The sequence below is a fragment of the Chelonia mydas genome, chromosome 8, assembly GCF_015237465.2.
Source record: "Chelonia mydas isolate rCheMyd1 chromosome 8, rCheMyd1.pri.v2, whole genome shotgun sequence".
NCBI classification, from domain to species: Eukaryota; Metazoa; Chordata; order Testudines; family Cheloniidae; genus Chelonia; species Chelonia mydas.
Window position 1 is genome coordinate 7,461,097 of NC_057854.1, and position 24,384 is coordinate 7,485,480.

The 24,384-nt window shown below is 39.9% G+C and overlaps 1 protein-coding gene across 5 annotated transcripts in view; it reads left to right on the forward strand.

The window, feature by feature from the left end:
* The window catches only part of RNF130 (ring finger protein 130), a 92,018-nt gene that overhangs the window by 21,265 nt on the left and 46,369 nt on the right, over positions 1 to 24,384 (forward strand). For all 5 annotated transcript variants that reach the window (XM_037906166.2, XM_037906164.2, XM_043552784.1 and 2 more), the window contains exon 3: positions 21,437 to 21,687. In XM_037906166.2, coding sequence (XP_037762094.1) covers positions 21,437 to 21,687 — 251 coding nt within the window. The remainder of the gene's footprint in view (positions 1 to 21,436; positions 21,688 to 24,384) is intronic.

Genomic DNA, 24,384 nt, shown 5'->3' on the forward strand with positions numbered 1-24,384 from the left:
TGATATTCTAGGGAACTGAATATAGGGTTTTTTTTTGTTTTTTGGTTTGTTTGTTTTTTTAAAGGCTTTCCTGAGGGAGCCATAAAGTCACCTGACCATCTCATTTTGAAAGTGGAGCAAAACCTTATATAAAGGAAATTACCCAACTCATGTCTTCATTACTTTTGTTGATTGTAAATGTCTTTTGCTTTGTTCCAGCAAAACTTTTTTTACCTCTTTGTTTTCTTTTGTGAGCCATCACCACTTTTATCACTCCTCTGCTCATGCAGTTCTCCCAAAGACTTAAGCTCCAAAGGCAGAGACCAAAGTTGATGTGAGGTTTGTAACAGTTGCCAAGCCCACAGTATTTACTTCCCGATGATGAAAATGATTTCCGACTTCTAGTGGCCCTAGTGAAGTGGGATACTTGTTGTAACAAGATAGTAAGATTTCTGTTTGTTGTGACTAAAACAGAGAGGAGAGGCAAGAAGATTAATATAGCCAGACTCTCAGAAGGTAGAAAGCTTTAAGATAGCTTTTTCTTGAGCTATCTTACCTCTGAATCTTGCGGTCTTTTAGACCTGTCTCTTTGTAGCCAAACATGATCTCGGCTCTCTTAACTCTTCCCTTGCCTACACTGTCAACAGCCATATTCCTTGCACCATCTTTTGGGAGTGGATGGCAATATCTCTGCACTAATTGGATATTTAAGCTCCATTTCTTCACTCTTCCAGCTTTCCCCTTCCTGAAGGTTAGCAGTAGTTAAATTCTTTTCATGTGTCTGACAATTGTGTAGATTCTTAGTGGGATGACAAGAAGTTATAAGTGCCTTAATCAAGTAGTTGTTTGACACATTTGGCAAAACAGATTCTACACACCAAATGTTGTCCCAGTTCCACATGTTAATATGGATCAGTGTGTCTTGTTCCTATTGCTTACCAGGTAGCAGCATATTCTGTTTTGCCAGGGAAGCACAGCAAGGAGACTAGAACCTGCCCAGGATGAAGTGCCCCTGTGGGCCATATGCATGATCTCAGCCTGGTGTGGGTCCCAAACGCCAACCTAGGAATGCTTGTGCTAGAAAAAAAAACAGGGTTTGGATCAAAATAAAAAGCGTAGGTGTATTCATGCTGTATACCTCAGGTTGTAGGCATAGTTTATGTAGTTATGTAACTTTATTAAAATATTGTCACATTTCCCACAGGGGCGCTACTTAAGATTTTGGGGTGGGGAGGTAACTTCCAACTGGGCGTTGAATCACTTGGATTTTTTGAAGGATAAAATGTCTATTTTTGGAGCATTTGTTTTGATTAGTTCCTGTATTTTTAACAATACTTATAGATGTATTACAACAAAATTACCAGCATAGGGCAAATAGGCAACTTTTAAAGCTAAGCTAAGCACCCGTTGCATGCAAACCCAGTACTAACTAAAACCTAATTTTCGAGCCTCTAAAACAAAGTTCAGAACACCCAAGAGAAATACAGTAAAATATGATTGATCCCACAGCCTTGATATATAAATCTTTTAGCCTTTACACAGGTAGCAGTGCAGTTATACAGTATGATACATTGCTATTATGGAGCAAACTTGTACTCTTTCTTAGCTATTTGTCCAAAAGAATATCATAGCCATGTAGGGGCAAAATCAGAAAGACTAAGGCATAAAATGAGTTAAACTTATCAGGGAACATAAAAGGTAATAAGAGGTTCTTTAAATACATTAAGAACAAGAGAGAGACAAAGGAAAGTATAGGTGCTCTACTTAACAGGGAATGAGAGCTAATAACTGGTGACAGGAAGAAGGCTGTGGTGTTTAATGCCCGTTTTGTTTCAGGTTCACTAGTAAGGTTAATGGAGACCAGGTACTCAACTCAATTAATAGTAATAACAAGGGGGAAGGAATGCAAGCCAAAACAGGGAAAGAACAGGTTTAAAGAATATTTAGATGTATGCTAGTCAGTAGGGCCTGATGAAATTCATTCTAGGGTACTTAAAGAACTAGCTGAAGCAATCTCCCAACCGTTAGCAATTATTTTTGAGAACTCATTGAAGTTGGGTAAGGTCTCAGAGGACTGGAAAAGGGCAAACACAGTACCTATAGTTAAAAAGGGGAACAAAGAATACCCAGGAAATAGTAGTCCGGTCAGCTTAACTTCAATACCGGGAAAGATAGTGGAACAAATTATTAAACAATCGGTTTGTAAGCACTTATAGAACAATAGGGTTATAAGGAATACCCAGTATGGATTTGCAAAAACAAATCATGTCAAACCAACCTAATTTCCTTCTTTGACAGGATTACTGGCCTAATGGATTTGTAGGGAAGGAAACCAGTACATGTGAGACATCAAAAGCCTTACTAAAAAATCAAGATGATTCTTGGGGTACCCAGTACTGAGAGTCATTACCCCTGCCTCCGGCATGAGGGAGTCTTGCCTATGCCTGGTTGGGTGTCAGCTTCTTAACACCACCAGCCTTTCTCAGGCACTCTCTCGGACACTCTCCTCTAGGCTAAGCCAGCCCTGTCTTCACCTTGCAGGCTAACAATAGATGCATCTCTCTCCCTAAGTCCCTTTGAAGTGTTCCACTGTGATATCCAGCCCCTTTAATTGGCAACTTACAGAAATTCCAGATCCTGTTCCCCTAGAGGAGCAGTGTGCCGCAGTTTACTAGTTTTACCTTAAACCACCACTCCTGTAAACCAGTAGTTCTCAACCAGGTGTACGCAGAGGTCTTCCAGGGGGGTACATCAACTCATCTAGATAATTGCCTAGTTTTACAACAGGCTACATAAAATGCACTGGTGAAGTCAGTACAAACTAAAATTTCATACAGACAATGACTTGTTTATGCTGCTGTATATACTATACACTGAAATGTGTGTACAATATTTATATTCCAATTGATTTATTTTATAATTATATGGTAAAAATGAGAGAGTAAGCAATTTTTCAGTAATAGTATGCTGCAACACATCTGTATTTTTGTGGCTGATTTTGTAAGCAAGTAGTTTTTAAGTGAGGTATAACTTGGGGGTTTGCAAGACAAATCAGATTCCTGAAAGTGGTACAGTGGTCTGGAAAGTTGAGAACCACTGCTGTAAATCACACAGCACTGGTGAGCACTTATAATAAAACAAAAGTAGATTTATTTAAGAAAGACTAAAGATTTAACTAGAAATGAGAGTGGTGGTAACAAATGGTTACAATACAAAACAAAATCATAAAATGCAAAACACTGTCTATACATAATAGTTACCTTCCCTATCTAATAAAGTACATCCCCTTCTCCCGCCCCAAGGTCTGGCAGTTGCAGAGCTGGCTGGCTTCACAAGAACCAGGATCTAGTTTTTCATGAACACAGTGTTCCTCCAGGTGTCTCATGTGTGAAAGGATCCACAGGACCTCTCACTCCTCTGTTACGTTGAAAATCATTTGGTCCTATACGCTAACAGGGCGAACCCCTGTCTTGTTGTAATGGTGGGGGGGTTAACCTTTAAGTTGTTCAGTTGTTTGCAGTTGCTTCTCATGGTTTTCCACTGAAAGTCTTAGCATTGTGCAAAACTATACAGCTGAGCCTTGCATTGTGTAACGTCCCCTGGTGATTAGTTTCTTCTCAAGTCCATAAAGCATACTTTCAGTATAAACAGATTATTCCGTAAATATTACCCCTACATACATCTCGCAACAATTATAAATCTTGAAAAGTTACAAGCTTTCTGCAGATATTTTACATGTTACTCCTTATAGCTAAATATCCTATAAGACATGCTTGGTGTAGTGAATTTGTCAGTCTGAGGTCTGAGTTGTTTGCAAAGAAACGGGGATCCTTTGGAAGGATCCCATCTGTCATGGGGCAGCTCACTCTACCTAAATGGTGCCCCTGATTCTCCAGCTAGGCCCACAGACCTGTATCTTTCTAACTCAGAATGGCAACTCTGAGTCCCATCTGCCATGTTGCCTCTGTTGTTACCATCTCCCTATCAACTCTCTTTACAAAGAAAAGCCTTGACAAATATGTAGGTCTTATAGCATGTACTGAAAATCACCACATCCAGTCGCTGAAATAAATTCCACAGCAGCCAGGGGACCCTTTGCCTTTCCCATCTCAGATTATCTCAACTACTGTGGTATCTTGTGGGAAGTGGTAGTTTCTTGGGTACCTGGGAACCAAACCATTTGAGGCTTGAATACACAAATCTTGCACATAAAAACAGAGTCCATAAAGACTTACCTTGAACGTTTTGGGGCTCTTTGAAGGGTACCTATCCCCTTGTGGATTTCAGCAAACAATCCTCCCTTAGGTCAGTTTCATTTGGCATGGTGAAGAATATTTCATCCAACTCATTCTTTCCATTTCCCAGCTGAATATAGATTTAAATATTTGAAATATATGGAAATATATGTATATGCACTTTCTCAATGTACTTCTCCAGCAGAGTACAAAACTTTTTTGATGGCCATATATCAATTGTCACTCTCCAATCAATATTTTCATCATATTAAATGAAAACAATTGGCATCTTTTACAGCAAAAGCTGGTTGATTTTATGTGCTCTGGTAGTATATTAAGTCTCTGATGTTCAGGTTTTAATGCTACACTGTCTCCCAGGGCCAACTAGTGAAAGAGGTATTGACCTCAGTGAGCTTGTATCCACTAACAAAAAACTGCTAAGCTTAGTTATAACAGATGTTTTTGTTGTCTCTTCCCTCTCTGTATCCCTATAGTAATATGTTTTTATATCTCCACATACCCTGGTAAATGACCTCTCTTTGGTAAATGAAGGACATCTTTCCCAGAGCAGTTTATATTAGAAAGGTTGGGACATTACTGGCAGGAAGGCAGTTTTATCAGTGGTTTTGCTTGCTGCTTTTATTCAAGCAGAACAAATGATGTCTAATGCACAGAGAGAGAATATGTGGCAGGGGAAAATATTTAGTATCTGTCTCTTTATAGTCAGTAATGGGAATAGGAAGGAAACGTAGGTAAAATAAAAGTAGTGTTAATATTTTTAAAAATTTGCTTGTGTAGTAGAGATTTAAATTTAACAGTGTTACTAAATCACTGATTAATTCATTCTCAAATTCAGGTAAATCTTGAAATTTTTTGTAATTTTAAATCTATGTAAAAGTGTTGTCATTTTAAATTTGAGATTAGCATGGCTTCTGTCCTTTTTCTTCTACATTATCATCTTCGCCTTGTTGTTAGTTGGGGTCGTTGGCTCTTAGTCTTGACAGGAACGCTTGAAGACCAGATATTTCTTCCAAGCTGACACTGACATTCTTCGTCCTCCTTCAGCACCTTGAAGCACATTTGTCTGGGTCTCTCTCATGGTCTTTGTCCCGTGACTGCTAGATCTTGTATTCTACCACTCCCTCCCATATCTCGTTGTCTCCTATGACCCAGCAATCTCAGTCGATGCTCCCTCAGCTTTTTCGTGATGAGGGCTACCTGCATCATGGCTCTTACTGTTTTATGTCCTAAAAGAAAATTTATTTAAATGAGAACTAAAGCACCAAAATAAAATTACTAAATTCCATTGATTACTGATTCACTGTTGCCAATGTTACAGAAATTTTCTCCTTAAGTCTTCACGCTGCATCTAGTATTACATCTTTATATCCAATGTAGACTTGGAGTAAGCCTTTAAAGTAATCAGAACAAGTTTACTGCTTCATTGCATCCTTCGATAAATAATGCATCCCTTTTTGAGAGAGAGAATATCCGTTCAATGATGTAAGATTGACTCTTTTCATCCTGCTTTTAGAATTAAGACCGTAGCTTTTTAGAGGATGAATCTTATACCCCACTCGTTCCCTCCCAAACCAGGACAGCGTGAATTACAGATAAAGCAGATAATGTATAATCGGATTATATTCTCTGATAAAAGAATAATGTTGAGGGAGGAGAATTCATGCTTGTTTTGAAATGTGATCAGAGAAGACGGGTGTGTTCTTGGTCACTGGTTCAAAGGCAAAACGGGCAGTAGATGACAATGACTTCAGGTAACTAATGGCTGTTCAGGGATCTCAGTCAAGTTCAGAGTTGGCAGGTCTCTAAAGTTCATGCTGCCATTGCAGTTGCCATGGTAATGCTTGTTGTCAGGCACTTATACATCAAGAAGGGGAATGGATATAGAAGCAGAACTATCCTCTCTCCAAAAAAAGTGGTGATTTCAAGTCAGGATTCAGGGATTTTGGCGGAACAATGAAGAGAAGCTTGCACCAAATCTGTTCTTGCGATCATACTATAGTTTATTATTCCAATCGGGCATCAAAATTTATTCTTAAAAGGGTGGGCAAACGTTGGTAGAAAGCTGCATAGGTCTTAAGCACTCAAATGTATCGTCTCATAGATCTGAAGTATCCAAAGCCAGTGGAATAATGGCAGATCCATAATAAAGAGAAGTTTGGGGGTTGCTGATGCCCATTGAACCCACTTGAGCATAAATAGTCCATTGACTCAGACCAAAGCCTTTTTCCGCCCCCCCTCTGCTCTCTCCCCGCCTCCCTCCGCCCCCCGGATCATTGAGAGCTCCACCCATTCATTCCCAAACTCAAAGTAAATTTTATTCTAGCCTGCCAGGGTTATGCAAAAATCAAACAAAAACCTAGTGGTTCAGATTGTGTCATCTTAAAATTTATCTCGCATCAACTTGTTTCTCCACTTGTGTTTTACTTCTTGAAGTTAGATAACATGATTTTAAGGCCATGTGGTCTGTCCGACTTTCTTTATATAATCTTGTGAGTCTTAAATGATGCAGGATGACAGGACAGAGGTGTGGCAGGCTTTTCAGACTGCCAGTGGACTATGAGGTGTGGGATTAGGCCTTAAAATCAATAAACTGAAATGAAAAATAAACTTTCTAGTAGTATGAACACATCTTATATATAGCTTTTAACATTTTATATATTGTGATTCTGCTAATAAAAACTATATTGATAGCAAACATCAACTGTATCTCTTGGAGGCACATAATCAAAGTCTATCACACAGTAGATGGAGTTGTCTGACCAGATAATGGGTCCCAAACAGGAAGCGCATATCTTGGAGCATAAGGAAGCTATTGTCTCATTCTAAGACTAGCGAGAAAATCTGTTCTATAATATTAAGGACAGTGGGAGAGCAATCTGGGACACTACCAACGTGCTTTCATGTGGTGTGTATTTCAACCAACACTGAAATACCTGTAGCCACTGGTAGAACTGGCTTGTTTTCAGAGGATGGAGAAGTTACATCCTCTCACCATTTTGAAAAGGCCCAGGAGGTTGATAATGACCATAAGCAGTCAGGTATTGTTTCTCATCCACAAACTAAACCTCTGGCAATACAGTGCCCACAAGTTCCTTGGGTTTGTTTATCACAGGGTTTTGTAGCAATTTCAGATTCAGATACGGTGGTTCTCTTGCCATTCCTATTGTAGGCTTAGCTACACTTATTTGAGAGGACTCTTAGATTGAAGTTTCTCTGTGGGGATATTTTGCCTACAAGCAAAAATAAATAAATATTAAAAATATAGAATATGATCTCTTCAATAGGAATCCATTATTTTCTGGCTCCAAAATCATTTGGAGAAAATTGATCCCGCTATCCAGAAATAGCAAAGATGGAGTTGCCTGTCAGCATCACCTCACTGTTATGGGATGAATGAAATTAAATATTTGGTTATCAAACTAAAAACGTCTTGGTAAGAATCTGTTCTCATATGGCCCACATTAAGCTAATATTTTGACTTATTAAGATTACAGATTTCTTAAAGCAGGTTTTGGATGTAAAAATAATCATAGGTCCTAAAGCTATAACTCTTGGACACTGTTCTATTGACAATTCTACCCCCCAAAAAAGCTTTAAAATATGAATATGAACTTTCTATGAAATAGAAAAAAAATCACAAAATATTGAAGTTGTTGAGGACAGAGGCATGAGTCTAACTGATAGTGAGAGCTGCCTTATTTAGATGCCTTATTCTGCCCAATGACAAGGTTATCTTCCCTCTTGGTTCAAAACTAAATAAAATCTTTACACTTTGTACTACCCTATGTCTGAACACAAATCCCGTTTTTAGAGTTTCATGGTACGTTTAAAAAGTTTGTCTACTTAATCTTGTTGTAGCACTCTTCCTGCCCTTTGGCATTTCTTTAAAACCTGGTAAACTTTTACAACACAGAAGTGGGGATTATTAAGAAACAGAATGCAAGTATTCATTGTGGTTTTATTTTTAAAATCAGTTTTTCTCCCCCATACCTTACTTTCTGTGTTCATTATATTCTACCCTGGGTAAGAAATAAGCTACACTCGGTAAGAATGTAGGTTGTCATAAGCACAATACTGAAATCACTATTAGAAGACCATCCAGAAAATGCTGTTGAACTAGTAAATACGTAACACTTAACACTTTAAACGTATAAAGCACTTTATAAATCTTATAACTAAACCTTGCATTACTCCTGTTCGGCAAGTATTATCCTCCTTTAACATATGTGGTTAAATGACTTGTCCAAGGCCACACAGACTCAATGGCAGTTCTAGGACTAGATACCAGCTCTCCTGACTTGATCTTGTGCCATAAACACAAGACACTCCACTTCTTGTCTGGTGAGCACTGGGTTAGCTGGAAAATTCAACTATGTAAAGCAAGGGATGTTGCTGTTAGTCACAGAAATGAAAGCTGAGCAAGAAGTAACGCTAATGTAACACAAAATGAAGACGTGTGTGGGCTAGTGTGAGGAGACCCACTGGTTAGTCTCAGAATTTTTTGAAATGAGTTTTTATAGTTGCTACTGAACTGCAGAGAGCATATAAAGCAAACATTGAAGATGTTCCTTGCAGCGATGGCCTGCTATGGTAACTTATCTCTAGTCATGTTCTACTGTGCTAAAGTTAAAATTGTTTGTTTTGAAATATTTGCTAATGACCTTTCAATTGAAGTCTTCTCTCTTGTGTTAGCTCGTTTCTGCATCCGTAATCTTGTGGATCTAGACTCCCATCTGTTTGCTCTAAACGCAAAACTTAAGTGACCTCATACTCTCTTGTATTAACAGACTGTCATATCTGACTGGCACAAATTCTAGGCATTCAGTGAATTATTGTGCCTTAACATTGCTGAGGTCATGGTTAAAATTGTATAGGTGTGTGTGTCTGAAGTTGGGAGCTTATTTTCAGTATCTGTAGGAGATGGAGTTGTAGCATTATAACTAAGGCTACGAGTATGTCACGGAGGTCGCAGAAGTTGGGGCCCTGCAGCAGCCCAGCCCCCACTGGCAGCAGGGGGCCACAGCTCCCTGACACTGCATGCAATGGGACAGGGTGCAGGACCCTCCTCCCTCTCCATTTTATCAGGGATGTTTTTAGTAAAAGTTAGGGACAGGTCACGCTTCTGTGAATTTTTGTTCGTTGCCCGTGACCTGTCCATGACAAAATCGTAGCCTTAATTATAACTATTCTATTAACTTGTGTGTAAAAGGAGATATGGTTGCTCATACTTGAGTGCTTTCTAAAGTAGGGGATTCCAGCCTTGATCAATCGAGATGGCAAAATGCATGGAAATATAATCAGTAATCACTAGAAGTGAGATTTGAACATAAGATCTCCTGTTTTCCAACTCATGTAATTTGCTGTAGGATGCAGGCTTTCTGATTAATAGCTTTCTCTCTTTCCCCTTCCTCCTTCCCATCATGTTGGTGTATTTATAAGCAGTAACTTAACTGCAGGAACTACCCCCAAAAAAGACTTTGAAGCGATATTGCCCTAATCAGCATATACAGAAGCAAAAATCAGGTCCCAGATGCCAAAATCGATGCCAAAAAGGTGACTTCCCTTTCAAATATTTTTAAGTAGTCATGTCTGACATCTTATTGTTCTATGTGTAATTAACCCAATCTATACCACACCATACCATACCAAACCAAGATGTGTGAATTTTAATTTGTTTCTTTGCCATTCTTGCAACATTTCTTAACAATAAGTGTAAATGACTTCAGCCTTAACTTTGACATTGCTACTGTTCCCCCTTATCTAGGGAAGAGGAAGAGAGCTGTTTGTCCATTGAAGATAGACTGGTGAGCTGGAATGGTTCACCTACCATACAGTTGGATGATATAAATACCTAGATAATTGGAAACATAACATTGAATGTGTTGGTCAGCTTGAAGAATACCTGTTTCCATTGCAGCCTCCTTGAAGGCATTCTATAGAAATGTCCTGAGTGAGTACTAGTGTTTTCCTCAGGACCACTGAACCCCAAAATATTTTGATTTGCTTGCCAATCAGTTAGGGCACACCACTTTTTTATTTAGTTTACTTTGTTGGGTTTTAAATAGGATTAAGTAGTAAGTAGAATGGATTTTTAGCATTGATCACTTTTCCATTTTCATTTGCAGCTGACTGAAATGGATTAATTCTTAATAAACTATTTTGACATCAAAATTTACATTTGCTCAGAGTTTTCTGTGTCATTAACATTTTTCATTCCCTGATTGTTAGCTTTGCTTACTTCCCAACAGTAGAAACTACATGTTTGGTCTCAATGCAAGTTCATTCCGAATGTTTTTGCTATGAAATATCCAATAACATTTTGTGCAAACAAAGACGATTAATATAGACGCACAGTTGGGGGGCGGGGGAGTAAAAAGATCTGTCTACCATGATGGTTTTTTCCTCTGAATAACAGAGCAAAGTGAGAGCTGCTGCTTCTCCCAAGGCCAACCAGCTATTCATCATTCATGCTGGCTCATGTAGTGCCTTGTGTCATAAATATAAAGGGAAGGGTAACCACCTTTCTGTATACAGAACTATATAAAATCCCTCCTGGCCAGAGGCAAAACCCTTTCACCTGTAAAGGGTTAAGAAGCTAGGATAACCTCGCTGGCACCTGATCAAAATGACCAATGAGGAGACAAGTTACTTTCAAAGCTGGAGGGGGGGATTCTGTTTTGTTTAAATAGCTGATAAAATAAGTTGTGCTGAATGGGATGTATATTCCTGTTTTTGTGTCTTTTTGTAATTTAAGGTTTTGCCTAGAGGGATTCTCTGTTTTGAATCTGACTACTCTGTAAGGTATTTCCCTTCCTGATTTTACAGAGGTTTTTCTTTTACTTTTTCTTTAATTAAAATTCTCTTTTAAGAACTGATTGCTTTTTCATTGTTCTTAAGATCCAAGGGTTTGGGTCAGTGTTCACCTATGCAAATTGGTGAGGATTTTTATCAAGCCTTCCCCAGGAAAGGGGGTGTAGGGCTTGGGGGGATATTTTGGGGGGAAGACGTCTCCAAGTGGGCTCTTTCCCTGTTCTTTGTTTAACACACTTGGTGGTGGCAGCATAAGGTCCAAGGACAAAAGGTAAAAGTTTGTACCTTGGGGAAGTTTTAACCTAAGCTGGTAAGAACAAGCTTAGGGGGTCTTTCATGCATGTCCCCACATCTGTACCCTAGAGTTCAGAGTGGGGAAGGAACCTTGACACCTTGTTTGTAAATAAACATGCAAACTAGATCTTCTGAAACATTTCTTTTAGCTATATTACCCTCTTTTCCTTTATTAATTGCTTTAGTTAAGAAATGGAAAGTGTTCCTTTAACTTATACTTTTGTCATGGTAGCCATGTTAATTCACTTGATAAAAAACGATGGTGTGCTACAATGCAAAAGTTCTTTTAATACTTTTCTTAAAAGGTGATCACTAGCTAAGCTGCAAATGCTTAGAGGCAAGCTTTCAAATCAGTACATGGACATGACTCTTATTGATGAGAGCTACATGGTTAAATGGCATTGTCCTCCTATGAAACTTACCTTTTAGTTCCTTGTCTCCCTGGATGCATTTTCTTGTGATTCACACCTGAGTTTGAGTTCCTTTTCACTCTGGAGGCAACCAGAGCTATCATTCAGACATGCTTGAAGTGTTAATAGGGATGTTAGTGGTACTGGGGGAAACAGGCATGGAAAGTGCTGTCAAAGCAGCTTTAGCTGCCTTCATATAAACCTATATTAAAACCCACTTTGGAAGATCACAGGAAGTGAGTATATCTCCAGGGCTACAAAATTCCTAGGCAAAAGAGGTTTGAGCAACAGATAGGAAAAGAAATACTTCTTCTAAGAACTATCCTCCATCTTCCATAAAGCACCCTCAACTATCTATTTCAAACTTTTTAAAACTTATGCTCTTCTCAGAGAGACCCTATTCACTGTGAAAGTGATCTGCCTGACTTAAACTGGTGCTCAAAAAGGACAACCTAAAAAGGCAATGAATGCATCACTTGAAAGTCGGATATGAACAGACTATATGTTTCAGAAAAAGAGAGCAGTCACGTAAGATGCATGCTGCGGTAAAGTCCTTTCCATTCCAGCCTTGCGAGGTCACATAGATAGAAAGAAGCATTACTTGTGGGAGGGAGGGAGAAACTGCTATGTCAAACTTTTGTAGACACATTTCAGTCTTCAGCTGCCTTATACCTGTTTCTCCAGAGTTGTTTTGCCTTGGTGAAAAGAATTAAAAGGATGAAAAGGTTAGTTCATCTTTTGAATAACATTTCCATCACATAAAGCCCCTGAGGATACTACGAGATTTTCTGTGGGAGCATGAGCTGTAAATGATATTTCCAGAAGGTAACAGGCTCTACACCTAGAGGAAGGCTGCACAGTACAAGCAAAATGATTGGTCACATCTGTTTGAACTATTTGAATCTAAGAATAAGGCAGTAGTCAAGAGAGAGTTGGAAAAAGAGAAGCTTTCCCTACCATTTTAACAAAATTCAACCCTATCATAATTTCAGGTCTGAAGAGGATTTATAACTCTTTTTTGTGGTACTCATCTTAGCACAGCACACAATTAATTTATCCTCCTGATGCTCCAGTGAAAGTTGTATTGAAAGCTTGAAGCTTAAAAAACACAGACACACAAGCTGTTCTGCTGGGAAGGGTATTCCTGTTTAAGGCTAGTAAATCTGCAGGGGATGTGAAAATGCCTTAATTTGTCACAGCCTTGTTAAACTGGCACGTAACACAATTTCTTTAGGTGATTTCCCAGTGCCACTCTTTGGAAAGCTGTATACACTTTCTGGATTTGTGTTCCTATTAATCTCATCCCCTCCCTTCATTCAGTTCCTATTTTCTTCTTTAAGAAGTGCTGACTTTTACATTAGCAGTGCAATTGTGAACTTTAAACACCAGGAGAGCGAAGTCTATAGGCAGATTTTCATAATACAGTCCAATGTCTGTTCTTGCTCTTGTAAACTAAAATGTTTGAAGTTTCCTTTTGAATTCTAATTGCACACTGTGCTTACTTTTAAGTGTCTCTTTTGTTTTCGTAGGGCTCTAGAATTGACTATTGCAAACAGTAGTAAGGAAGGGTTCTATTTGCAATAGTACAGCTGAGTCGGTGAGCCTGGTTACATCCTTGTTCTATGTATATCCATGTCCTCCTATGTAGACAAGTCAAGAATTCAAGCTTTAGCATCAGTATTGCTGATTTTTAGTTGTCAAATAGCTCTAAACTGCTATTAGAAATAGCAAATAGCTCCCTGTATGTAGGTGAGAAGCTTTCATATTGCAAGTCACTGTTGTGGAAGTTCTTTACATTTCCAAAGTTTTAGCCTGGTTATGGAATATGGTCAAGATCCTGTTTACACTAGAAACTGGAATGCTACTGTAATTTCTTGACTGTTTGTAGTGTAGGTGAGACTTTTGTCTTACCTACTGAAGCTAATCTTTGTGTAATAACTTGACATACTGAATATTACATATTGGCTTATGATCTCCTGAGCCTATGAAATGCAGATGCCTGTGGTTAATTAGTATTTCCTACATGTTCTGAGAACTGCAGTTCTGAACACACATCTTATGGGGGAAAACGCATTAGTCTGTACTCTTTTGATTGAGAATACTGAATGTGGTAGATGCCGACAAGTTTCTTCAACCATCTTATGGAAATGTAGGATTTTTCCTTCTCCTTCAGGATGTTTTGCATGAAGTAAAACCCTATTTAAACAAGATTTAGCAATAGAAATATTTTTTTAAATAGTATGCACAGTATATCTACTCTTAAATTGCACAAAAGGTAATCTAAATGGGTACCATCTGTCAGACCTAGACACTAGTGTCAAAGTATGTGGTGGTGGTAATCTTCTCGGGTATCTCAGCCCTTTCATACTCCCACGACCCCAGCTGATCATCTGATATTGATGTTAACTTCACTAGAATCCCAGGTATCCTACCTACACAAAGGTATCTGTATGGGTATCCGCTTTGAAGGGATATTGCTGCTGTTCTGGGCAAACAGTTTTAGGATCAGGTTTTTCCTGTATCCCTTTTAGAACTTAAATTTCTTCTGGAGGTGTATCCACAAAAACACAGCTAACAGTTGCCTCAACCCATATTTGCATCTTCCACCCCTAGGTAGGTAGTCTGCTCTTGTGGTAAATCTCTTTAAAATGTTCTCACCTCCTTCCAAGGCTATGTCTACACTAGCCATTTCTGCAGAAAATCTTCCCACTGTTACTAACATGGCACAGATGTAAAAAATATGGTGGTTAAAATGTTGGCAGCTGTCTGGTGCCTTGTGCATACTATTAGTTGAACTGTTGCTACCACCAGTGGAGCTGCAATGATGGACCTTTTCAGAAAAAGGTTAGTGAAGCCAGGAGGACAATAAATGGTTTTTCCTAAAGGTGTTGCCTTGAAAACAGTTCATCAGAATTGACTGAACAGTCTGTTGCTGTGGGATCTTGGTGTCACGAAAATGGCAGAATGAAGTGAAAGTATAGTATACTTCATGTACGCTTATAGCCACCTTTAGCCACGTGAGGCAGAAGCAGCAATGTCCTCTGAAAAGATGTGATGCACAGGAGCTTGAAGCACAAGCAGCAGTGAGGTGAGTATGGCCACAGGAACCAGTCACTGCCCACAGAACCAATTCTCTTATTTGTTCATCTGTCCAGAGGGAGGTGAAGTGAGGTGGGAGGCCACTGGGTATAAACCTAGGGGTGAGATGATGTGATTAATGTGTTGGAGTTACTTTCACTGACGGGGGGAAACTATCAAATTTATAGATGAAAGGTTAAAAGCAGCGGATGTGTGGATGAGGTTTGAAGAGCAAACAGCATTGAGGGTGCTAGATATCAAAAACACTTTCGGGAAGATAAAAATTTGAGGACTGGGTTGTAATGTAAAGGCAATGAGTCTGAATGCAACACATTTCTTACCCTTTATTTTATCCTAGTCATTTGTCTCCTTAAATTGTAAGTTCTGGGGCAGGAAGAGACCTGTTGTGTACATGAAGCACCTAGTACACTTCTGGGTACTTGCATTAACGTTTTCTAACTTGAGTAGTTGGTAGAGGAAAAGGGTCAAACTTCTTCAAAGTAGCAGCAGTACCTGACATCTGTTCCATCAAGTAAACATAAATGAAGAGCTTTTGTCTGCAGGTTCCTAAACATCTGCATTTTAATCCACTTGTCCTCTAGTCGTATTAACCATAGATCTGCATATGATATAGTTTCATTACAATATTTGCAAAAAGAAAAGGAGTACTTGTGGCACCTTAGAGACTAACATTTATTTGAGCATAAGCTTTCGTGAGCTACAGCTCACTTAGCTCACGAAAGCTTATGCTCAAATAAATTTGTTAGTCCCTAAGGTGCCACAAGTACTCCTTTTCTTTTTGCGGATACAGACTAACATGGCTGCTACTCTGAAACCTGTCAGTACAATATTGGTCTTGCTTGCTGGGGAGGTGGTGTAGTCAGGGGACTTCAGAAAAGTTCCCTTTAAGCCTCCATGCATGTGCAAATACGACTTTACTTCGCATGTTTAAAGCATCTGTAATAGCTCTCTCTAAATCTGTAATAGCCTTTCATATTACTTGAACAAATTCATATTCTACACCCTCGGCTCAACAGCTGTGTTTGTGGTCTGTTGTGAGTTTTATAATGCTAGCTCAGAAAGCTGTCTTTCACAATAAAGCAATTGATCCTCTCATGGACAGTGCACAGTGTTTGTCATTATTTTCATGTGTATTGAAATGCTTTCAGAAGTACTCGCATGACCATGTAAGTGTGGAATTTTTTTGCTGTTGTAATGCAAGAATGGAGAAATCTGTCTTCTGTAAAGACTGTCTGTCTCATTCCAAAGCTCACTGTTTCATAGTACTGAAAACTTCATTATGACAATTACGTCTGCTACTGTATATGTTTTCTGCTCTGATAATTGAAATAAACTGTGCCCATCTTACAAGTGGGATAAGTAGCAGGGAGTGGGGAGGGAAGCTTTCTCAAGAGGTTTTCGGTGCAAATGCCCTGATGACATATTACCATCAGGTAGTTAGGGTGGCGAGTAACGGCCACTCTTCAAAACTCTACAATGCTTATTTCAAAGAACAAGACTAAATAGATGAATGTTCCCCTTTTAAAATCCATTGTAACACACACAAACTATTGATGGTTTTTATTAAGTTGCCACCGTGGAAGGACTGTTACCAAACTTAAATGGTGTCAGCCTACTTTTTCTTTTTTCTTTTTCTTTTTTTTTAATGGGTTTTGCAAGAGTCAGATATTCACAAAACATTTATCTGCCTCTCGCCATGTCGTCACCAGGCACCGACTTGTTCAGTCAGATGCTTGTGGACACTCCAGGATGTCAGCTGAGAATTTGTCAGCCAGTAGACTTTTACTAGCTCTCCGTTGGTGTCAGGACTCTAATGTTATTGCTAGTACTAAGATAGGGACATAGAAATTGCGATACTGGATTAAATCTGACCCATGGTCTGTCTAATATAGTAGCCGGATTCCCGCAGTGGCCAATCCAATAAGTTTCAAAAGAAGATTCAGTAGCCTTACAAGAAATTAAAAGTAGACTGCTGAAGGGACAGTGGAATATATGAGAGAAAATGAGGATTCTTCTTTGAAATAGCTGTCTTCCTGTTTTCTTAATCTTGTTTAAATTAACTAGGAGTGAACACTGTCACTCTGTGATTAATCCAGTGAGCTAACAAAATATAAAATTTTGGTAGTAGACAAAACTTAATCTCACATAATTTAGTAAGGGGGAAAAATTCTTGGTCTGAGTTCCACTATTTCTTCCCTATCAGTTTCTTCTTCCTTATCACTTCTCCTTCCTCCTTGCCCCATTGCTTTTTCAGTTCTACCCTTTCTTTAGTTCCTTTTATCACTTTTCAGTTTGTTTCCCCTCTATCAAATAATAATAAAAAAATTGTGTAATGATATTCAGCAGAGCGTTAACCCCATACATTTACAGCCAGGCCAGCTGACTTGTATTTAATATAGGAAAAGCTACACTAATATGAAATACAAGAATCGTTTAAATTAAATGTTGGCATCTGTGAGTGTTGCATCCTAGATCTAGTGTCTGTCCCTAGTTCACAGCCTGTGGCTGGTTTTAGTGAAAATCCAGTTGTCTTTTTCCTAGAGAATAGCTTTGTTCTTGGCTGACTAAAATGTTGGCTCTCATTAGCATTTTGGGATGTGACTTCACTGTTAATATATACTTTTATTTCTATAAATACTTTCAAAATTTTATGTTCAGTATTTCAGAGGTTTTTCTTCAACTCTTTTGAAGCTGTGTAAGATGTGAAGCATTGGATAGACTTTCTCCCCTTCTCCATGGGTTAATCGGCTTTGTTAGTGTTAGCATACTAAAGAACTTTCCATCTTACAATTTCCACTGATTAAAACATACAGAAAGTTTTCATTCATAAGTACACAACCTGTTTTCCTTTTTTCCTTAGTTTTCTTTTCTTTTTTGGAGAATCGGAAGCAGTAGTAGTGGTTTCTATCTGTTTACCTCTGAATCATTCTAGGTGTAAATTATATTGCGGTAGTGGCAAGGAAACCGCAGTAATGGACCAGACCCCTTGTGCTAGGGATTGTACAAACACATGACCAAGACAGATTGTCATCACTTTAGGGCAAAGACTAAGTAAAGGCTTCTGCAGTTGATTGAGAGAGAAGCGGGCTAAGCTAGTGAGATCTTAGTCAGTTGTGCTTTGCCGATTTCTCCATGAATAACTTTTGTATTGAAACACTAGTTTGGCTGTTGCTGGCTGATATTCTGGTGCACTAGAGTGATTCCAGGATGGCAGTATGTAACTAATTTGGACACATAGCAAGACAGGGTTCTCGGGCAGGGTTTCCCAAATTGTGGTACATGAGCTTAATGTTCCATCAACTCTCTTCACAGCAACTCTTTTTAAGAAGGTGGTATATGAATCAATAAAGTATGAGACCTGCTGTTCTAGCAAAAACACTGAGCATAAATATAAATGGTCTGCTCTTGATCATCAAGTGTCATCTATGAGCCTTACTGTTCAGGGTTTCAGAAATACTTAGTATATGCAGCACTGATGTGTTAACAGAGGATTCCTCAGCCAAGGGACAGATGGCTCTTGTCTTGTACTAATCTCAGCTGCAGGTATGGACTAGGCCATTCCTGTATAGGGTAGGAAGCCAATTAATGCCCTGTTCATAGAATTAACGAGTTAAGGTGCTGACTGGAAATGGAGATACTGAAATAGAGGGTTTGGGCTTTCTGCTCTCTTAATTTCTTCAATCCCTATCATCTAGTAAATATCACAGCAAATAGTTTGTACATTTTCATGTGAAACTGAAACACTCAATCTTCCCCAAGAATTGAGGGAATGCCTATACAGCAACAATCTACAGTGGATCTTCTGTGAATCTCTGGTGCTCTACTATTCAAATTAATTTTCTATAACTTGTGTTGGTTTCTGTTTGTTCAAAGCTTCAGATGAGTTATGTCTCCTGTCTTTAAAAATACTCGGTTCCAAATGAAACACTGGATTTTGCCTAGTTTACGCTTGGTCTTTTAAATGTGGTGGTTTGGTTACACTCCTTCCACCCTACTCGTTTATAATATTTTAAACTGTTAAGCAATTAGGTCTTATGGGTTTTTTGTTGTTGTTTGTTTGGGTTTTTTTTGGTTTTGTTGTTCTTTGTTGTGGGGAACCCCTCTTGTTTGTTCTTGATGGGCTAAGGAATTTGTTTTCAAGTAATTACCATGTACATCAATTCTCATGGTAGGGCTCTTCTTCTCTCCTGAGACTGGGGGCAGGTACCATTCTGTTAACTATGCTTATGACATTGAGAAGCTCATTAGGACAATTTCTTTGAGAGCTGTACATAGTGAGTCTAAGCATGATCCATCATTACACTTTCCTGTTCAATCACTGGTTTTCATAATAGGGAGTTCAGGGCTTAGGAGAGTTGTTAAATGTGTTCTCTGATGGCTGCTACTCTGAAACCATTCTATAGAGAAACATTACATGTTCTCTCTTCCAGCCAGAAAGCAGGAGGTAAAAAGATTGCACTTTTTTAATCTAAAGCAAGCCCTTCCTCCTTCATACTAGTGTAAAAAACTGTTCCCCTGCTTTTCTACAGCAAGAAGAAAGGGAGACAAAAAAGATATGGGCGAAGAGAAGCTGTTTGGAGAAACAGGTCTCTCCATCTGAGCCATGTATTCTCTCAATTTGTAGAGGCTCTTGACATATAAGTGTACTTCCCTCATGCTGTCCCTCTGGGCTCTCTAGCATTCCTCCCTCCCCCGCCTCTTCCATCCTTTACACAGCTTTCCAGACTGTTGTTGGGGAGGCAATTTTGAGCCTACTAATTTACTCACTCTGACCCCCACCACCTCTTCTGCTGGGCTCTTTTCTTTCTACGGGAGCTCCGTTTCCTGCTCTCTAGCTGTTTCCACCACATATAGGGGTTCTGTCTAATCTGAGCCAGCAGCTCTGACTGTACAGCTGACAGGCCCTGCATCTAATCCTCTGCTTTCTGCTGAATCTTGACATTTGTTCTTTTTTCCCCATTCTCCATCCCAACTTATTCCTTGCTTTCCCTTACTCCAGAGTGACCTGGCCAGAAACTTACTTTTGCTACTTCACTATTGGAGTCCCTCTTCCATAGCTCTCTGTCCTTCTTCTTGCAGTGGCTTACCTAGGGTCACCAAGGGAGTCAGACCATTTTAGGGGAACCCTGCATCTTTCCAGAGCAGCTGCCACTCAACTATGTGTACCCTAAGGCAGTGTCTATCAGGACTAATTCCTTAGCTGTCAACAGAAGCCTCGTAGTACTGGATTCCCTAGACTAGTCAGAGTGATCCTAAAACTATCTCCAAAGGGCACACAGAGAAAAGGACTTGGTACCTTAAGACAGTCAAGACCATTGAAGGGTAATTCTTTATTCCTTAGCTTTTCCTTCAGATGGACCACACCAAGAATAATCCATCAATCCCAAAGATTCTCACCCCTCTTCTAAGGTCCCTTTTATGCAGATCACCAAACTGTTCCACACATGATGAAGTTTGAAAGGTCATGGCTGATTTCCTAGGCTTCCTACCTGATGCTGTAACATGGAAAAGAGATAAGACACATGATGAGAAAATTACTTATTGGTAATCTTGAGTTGTCTTTCTCTTCTTCACTCCATGGTTTTTCCTGGTCTAGAAATATTCAGTCTGATTAAAGAGAGACAATGCTCTCTTTTTATGGGCGGTAGCGAATTGCATAATTGTTTACCTCCTGCTTCCTGATTGCAGTGATTTTCACTGTAGTAACTATAGTAGCCTACTAGATCTATTACCTCATGGGAAAGCCTTAACAGCTTCATATCTAGATTAAGTTCTTTGCCTGGAAATTGTGTTGCTCATTTGAGCTGGGAGCTTGACAACTTCAGTCACTTCATCTGATTCATTGACACTGCAGGGGGAGTTTGCCATATTCTCTGCGTTACTTAAATTTTATAGGGCTACAACTTGACAGTTAATTGCGTGTACTTTGTGGACACCTATGCTGCTTCCCTCCCTCTTCAGATATTTTATAGGCCCCCAACAGATTGCTGCCACACTTGACACTGTGGTGCCCCCTGAGGGGGAGAACTGAGAATTACTTTTTCTCCCTTAATTACTTGGCTTCCTAAGAGATGTGTTTTAAAAAATAATTACATTACACTTTACATGGATGATACCTGTGAAGTTCTGTAACAAAACAAAAACTCTAATAAATGCCATTTATTTCCTATAGAAGTGAAAATTTCTAGTGGGATTTCTGTGGAATAGTATTTAAATTCCAGGAGAATAAATATCTGCTCTGGTCTCATGGCTGAAGTTTGCGGGGTATCATACATGGATAAGAAATGTACCTTTTTACACTAGTTCAGTACACACTCAGTTTGAAAAAACAATACCCATGACAATCTATAAATCGGTAGCATTCAAATACCTGGTAGCACTGTGGAAACTTAACATCACAATTCAGAGATCTGTCTTTAGTACAAGCCATGAATGCTAAACAGCCACAAGGTGTTGAGGAGGGCTAGATGCATCCTTTAAGATAAGTCATCAGACGTCTGTGTAATAAAACTTTGGTGTGAACAGCATGTGCCATGTTAATTTTAGATGTAAAGTGAGTAGATTTTTTCTTTTATCGGTCTTTTGTAGGAACTGGAGACATTGTTGCTGTCATGATTACAGAGTCCAAGGTAAAGGAGATCCTAAATTACTTGGAAAAGAACATCTCTGTCCTGATGGCAATAGCAGTTGGTGCCCGTGTTCCTCCAAAGAATTTTAGTCGTGGCTCTCTAGTCTTTGTGTCAATATCATTCATCGTTTTGATGATAATTTCATCAGCATGGTTAATATTTTACTTCATCCAGAAGATCAGGTACACAAATGCACGTGACAGGAACCAGGTAAGATGCCCCTTGTTTCTCTCTATTTAGATGTTTTTATTTTTATATATTGCTTTAGTTAACTATCAGATCATATACATAGGAATTATACTATGCTATTAACAATGAACCCTGTATTCCGAAAGAGTGTATACCAGTGGAGGAAAATTTTATCTAGCAGATGCTTGCTATGATGAGTAACAGTCATAAAAAATCTCCATACAAAAAACAGGAAGGAATACTATTCGATACTATAAGTTACTCTAGTTGATTGTCATTGCACGTTCTTTATTATTGGGCCACAAAATGAAGTGTGATTGACTTTTTCAAATTATTAGTCTGAGAAAGTAAATCCTGGGTTTTTAGAAATCCATCACTCTTAGCCTGAGAAAGTGAAAGTGAACTGCTCGAGCTGTGCGTAATAGGATATAATGAAAATCCTAAAGAAAGAATGCATCTCCTTATGATTATTCTTTAGTTTCTTGAATCTGCTCATTAATGAATATGGAGTTATTTAAAGTGAGAAATTCCTTCCTTTAGAACTCTAAACAAAAATGACCCAGTGTTATAAACTGATGTGCAGTGCAATAAAATATTTTCTGCTCCTTCAAGTACTGTCCCTATGGGTGCTCTACTGTAGTTGTATCTGAGACCCTGCACTGCTGATCGGAGAACTTTGGTGGTAGTGTTTGTTCAGCCTGCGCATGCGCTGCCTCCTTGTGCGCTGCCATGAGGCAAACCAGCACTGTGCAGGCAAACCCTCCTCATTTCCTTTTCAGCTGCCCCTGGTGAGAGACGGAGCTTTAGCTATTCGTTGGCGGATCATTAATCTCTTTAGAAGTGCTAATCTTTAGCTATTTTTAAGCTTCTTTTCTTTCTTTACTCCATTTATCTTTTATTTGGCCATTGCCCAAAACAAAAAAGACTTCATTCTTTCCTCAACCATCTGTCTGGGGACCCCCCCCTTGGACGGGGTATTTCCAGCTCTCCAGGGTTCAAGAAGTGTCTCAGTTGCAAGAAATCTATTCCAGTGACTGATGGACACTCTCAGTGCGTCCGCTGCCTGGGAGAGGAGCACATCCCACAGAAGTGTGGTTTGTGCCAGCAACTGAAGCCCAGATCCAGAAAGGATGGAGAACTGAGGCTCAAACTCCTACTCACAGAGGCAGCCCTTCAATCATCAGGACCCCAGATGGCGAAAAACCTCACCACAACCCTCTACTTCTAAGGGAGGTGAACCCAAAGAGATGTCCATGAGCCACTCGCACAAGGCCTCTAAGAAAAGGACCATGAGTCCCCACAAAGACCCCTGATGGAGGTAAAGACTATCTCCAGCTTGATTGTCTGTACTGCTTGCACCAAAGCTTTCTAAATCCACTACCCAGGGCTCGCGCGGTACTGCCCCAACAGAGCGTGTGGGGTTGCCTAAGGACACAATGGGCACAGGCAAGGAACCATCAGTACTGTCTGGTGTGACAAACATAGAAAATCCACCTGGTATGGACATAAACATCATACCGCCTGTGGCACGCCAGGCCTGGATGGACCATACTACCAGGACCATCTGACTGACTCCTTTGGTGCAGGCATCTCAGTTCCGACAACCACAACTGGTTACCGACACCTTCGGCACCACCAGTCTTCTGCTACGCGATGGACCTCTTGGTGTCTGATGTGCTGCATTCGCCTCTGGTCAGTACCGGCGCCCCTCTACCGAGTTCACCCAGAGCTCCTGACTCACCAACAACTTCATGTCATGCACTACTCTTCTCATCCACTGAGTCAGAAAGTGAGCAAGAGGACTTGGTTTCCCATTGCTCTTCTCACCCTCCGTATAGTGCCCAATTCCACCATGGACCACAACCATACCATCCACCTGATCCACAGCCTCCCTCGTATGGACAGGCTTGGTACCAACCACCTGGTCCCTCCCCGCCCTCGCAATGGCCCTACGGTGGTCCCTGACAGGCTCAAAGACAAACATGCCTCCCATAGCGCTAGTGTGGCCTGTCAACAACTGAGGAGACATCCTCCTTCAGCTGCTGCATCGAGGGCATCTGAGCTCCCTGAACTGACGGGGGAGGAACAAGAGGCTGAAGCCAAGGAGGAAGTTACCCCTCAGGCTAATTTCTCATTGTCATCACCAGATGAGACCATGATGCTCCCTCCACCATCAATGGCAGATGACTTTAAAGTATTTCAGGACCTGGCCCAGCAGGTGGCAGAGGCACTACAGATTCCACTAAGGGAGGTGACTGAGTCACACCACAAACTATTGGACATCTTACATTCTTCTGCCTTGTACAGAGTAGCCCTCCCTATTAATGAGGCACTCTTGGACCCTGCCAAAATCATATGGCAGACCCCCACATGGGTCCTGCCAACATGTAAGCAGGCCAACAAAAAATATTACATGCCAGCGAAAGACAGTTTCTCTTCTCCTACCCACCTCCCAATTTGATCACAGTGAATATGGTTAACTCAGAAGGCCCCAGCACTATTTCACATCCAGCCCTACATTTGAATCACCCTCTTGAAATAGTAATGGTCTAATAATGTGATCACAGTCAAAAAGAGAATTAAAAGTATTTGGCATGCTCTAAATAGACCTCAGAATCATAGAAAGAAATATAGGACTGGAAGGGACCTCAAGAGATCATTAAGTCCAGTCCCCTGCATTAAGACAGGACCAAGTATACCTAGATCATCCCGGACAGG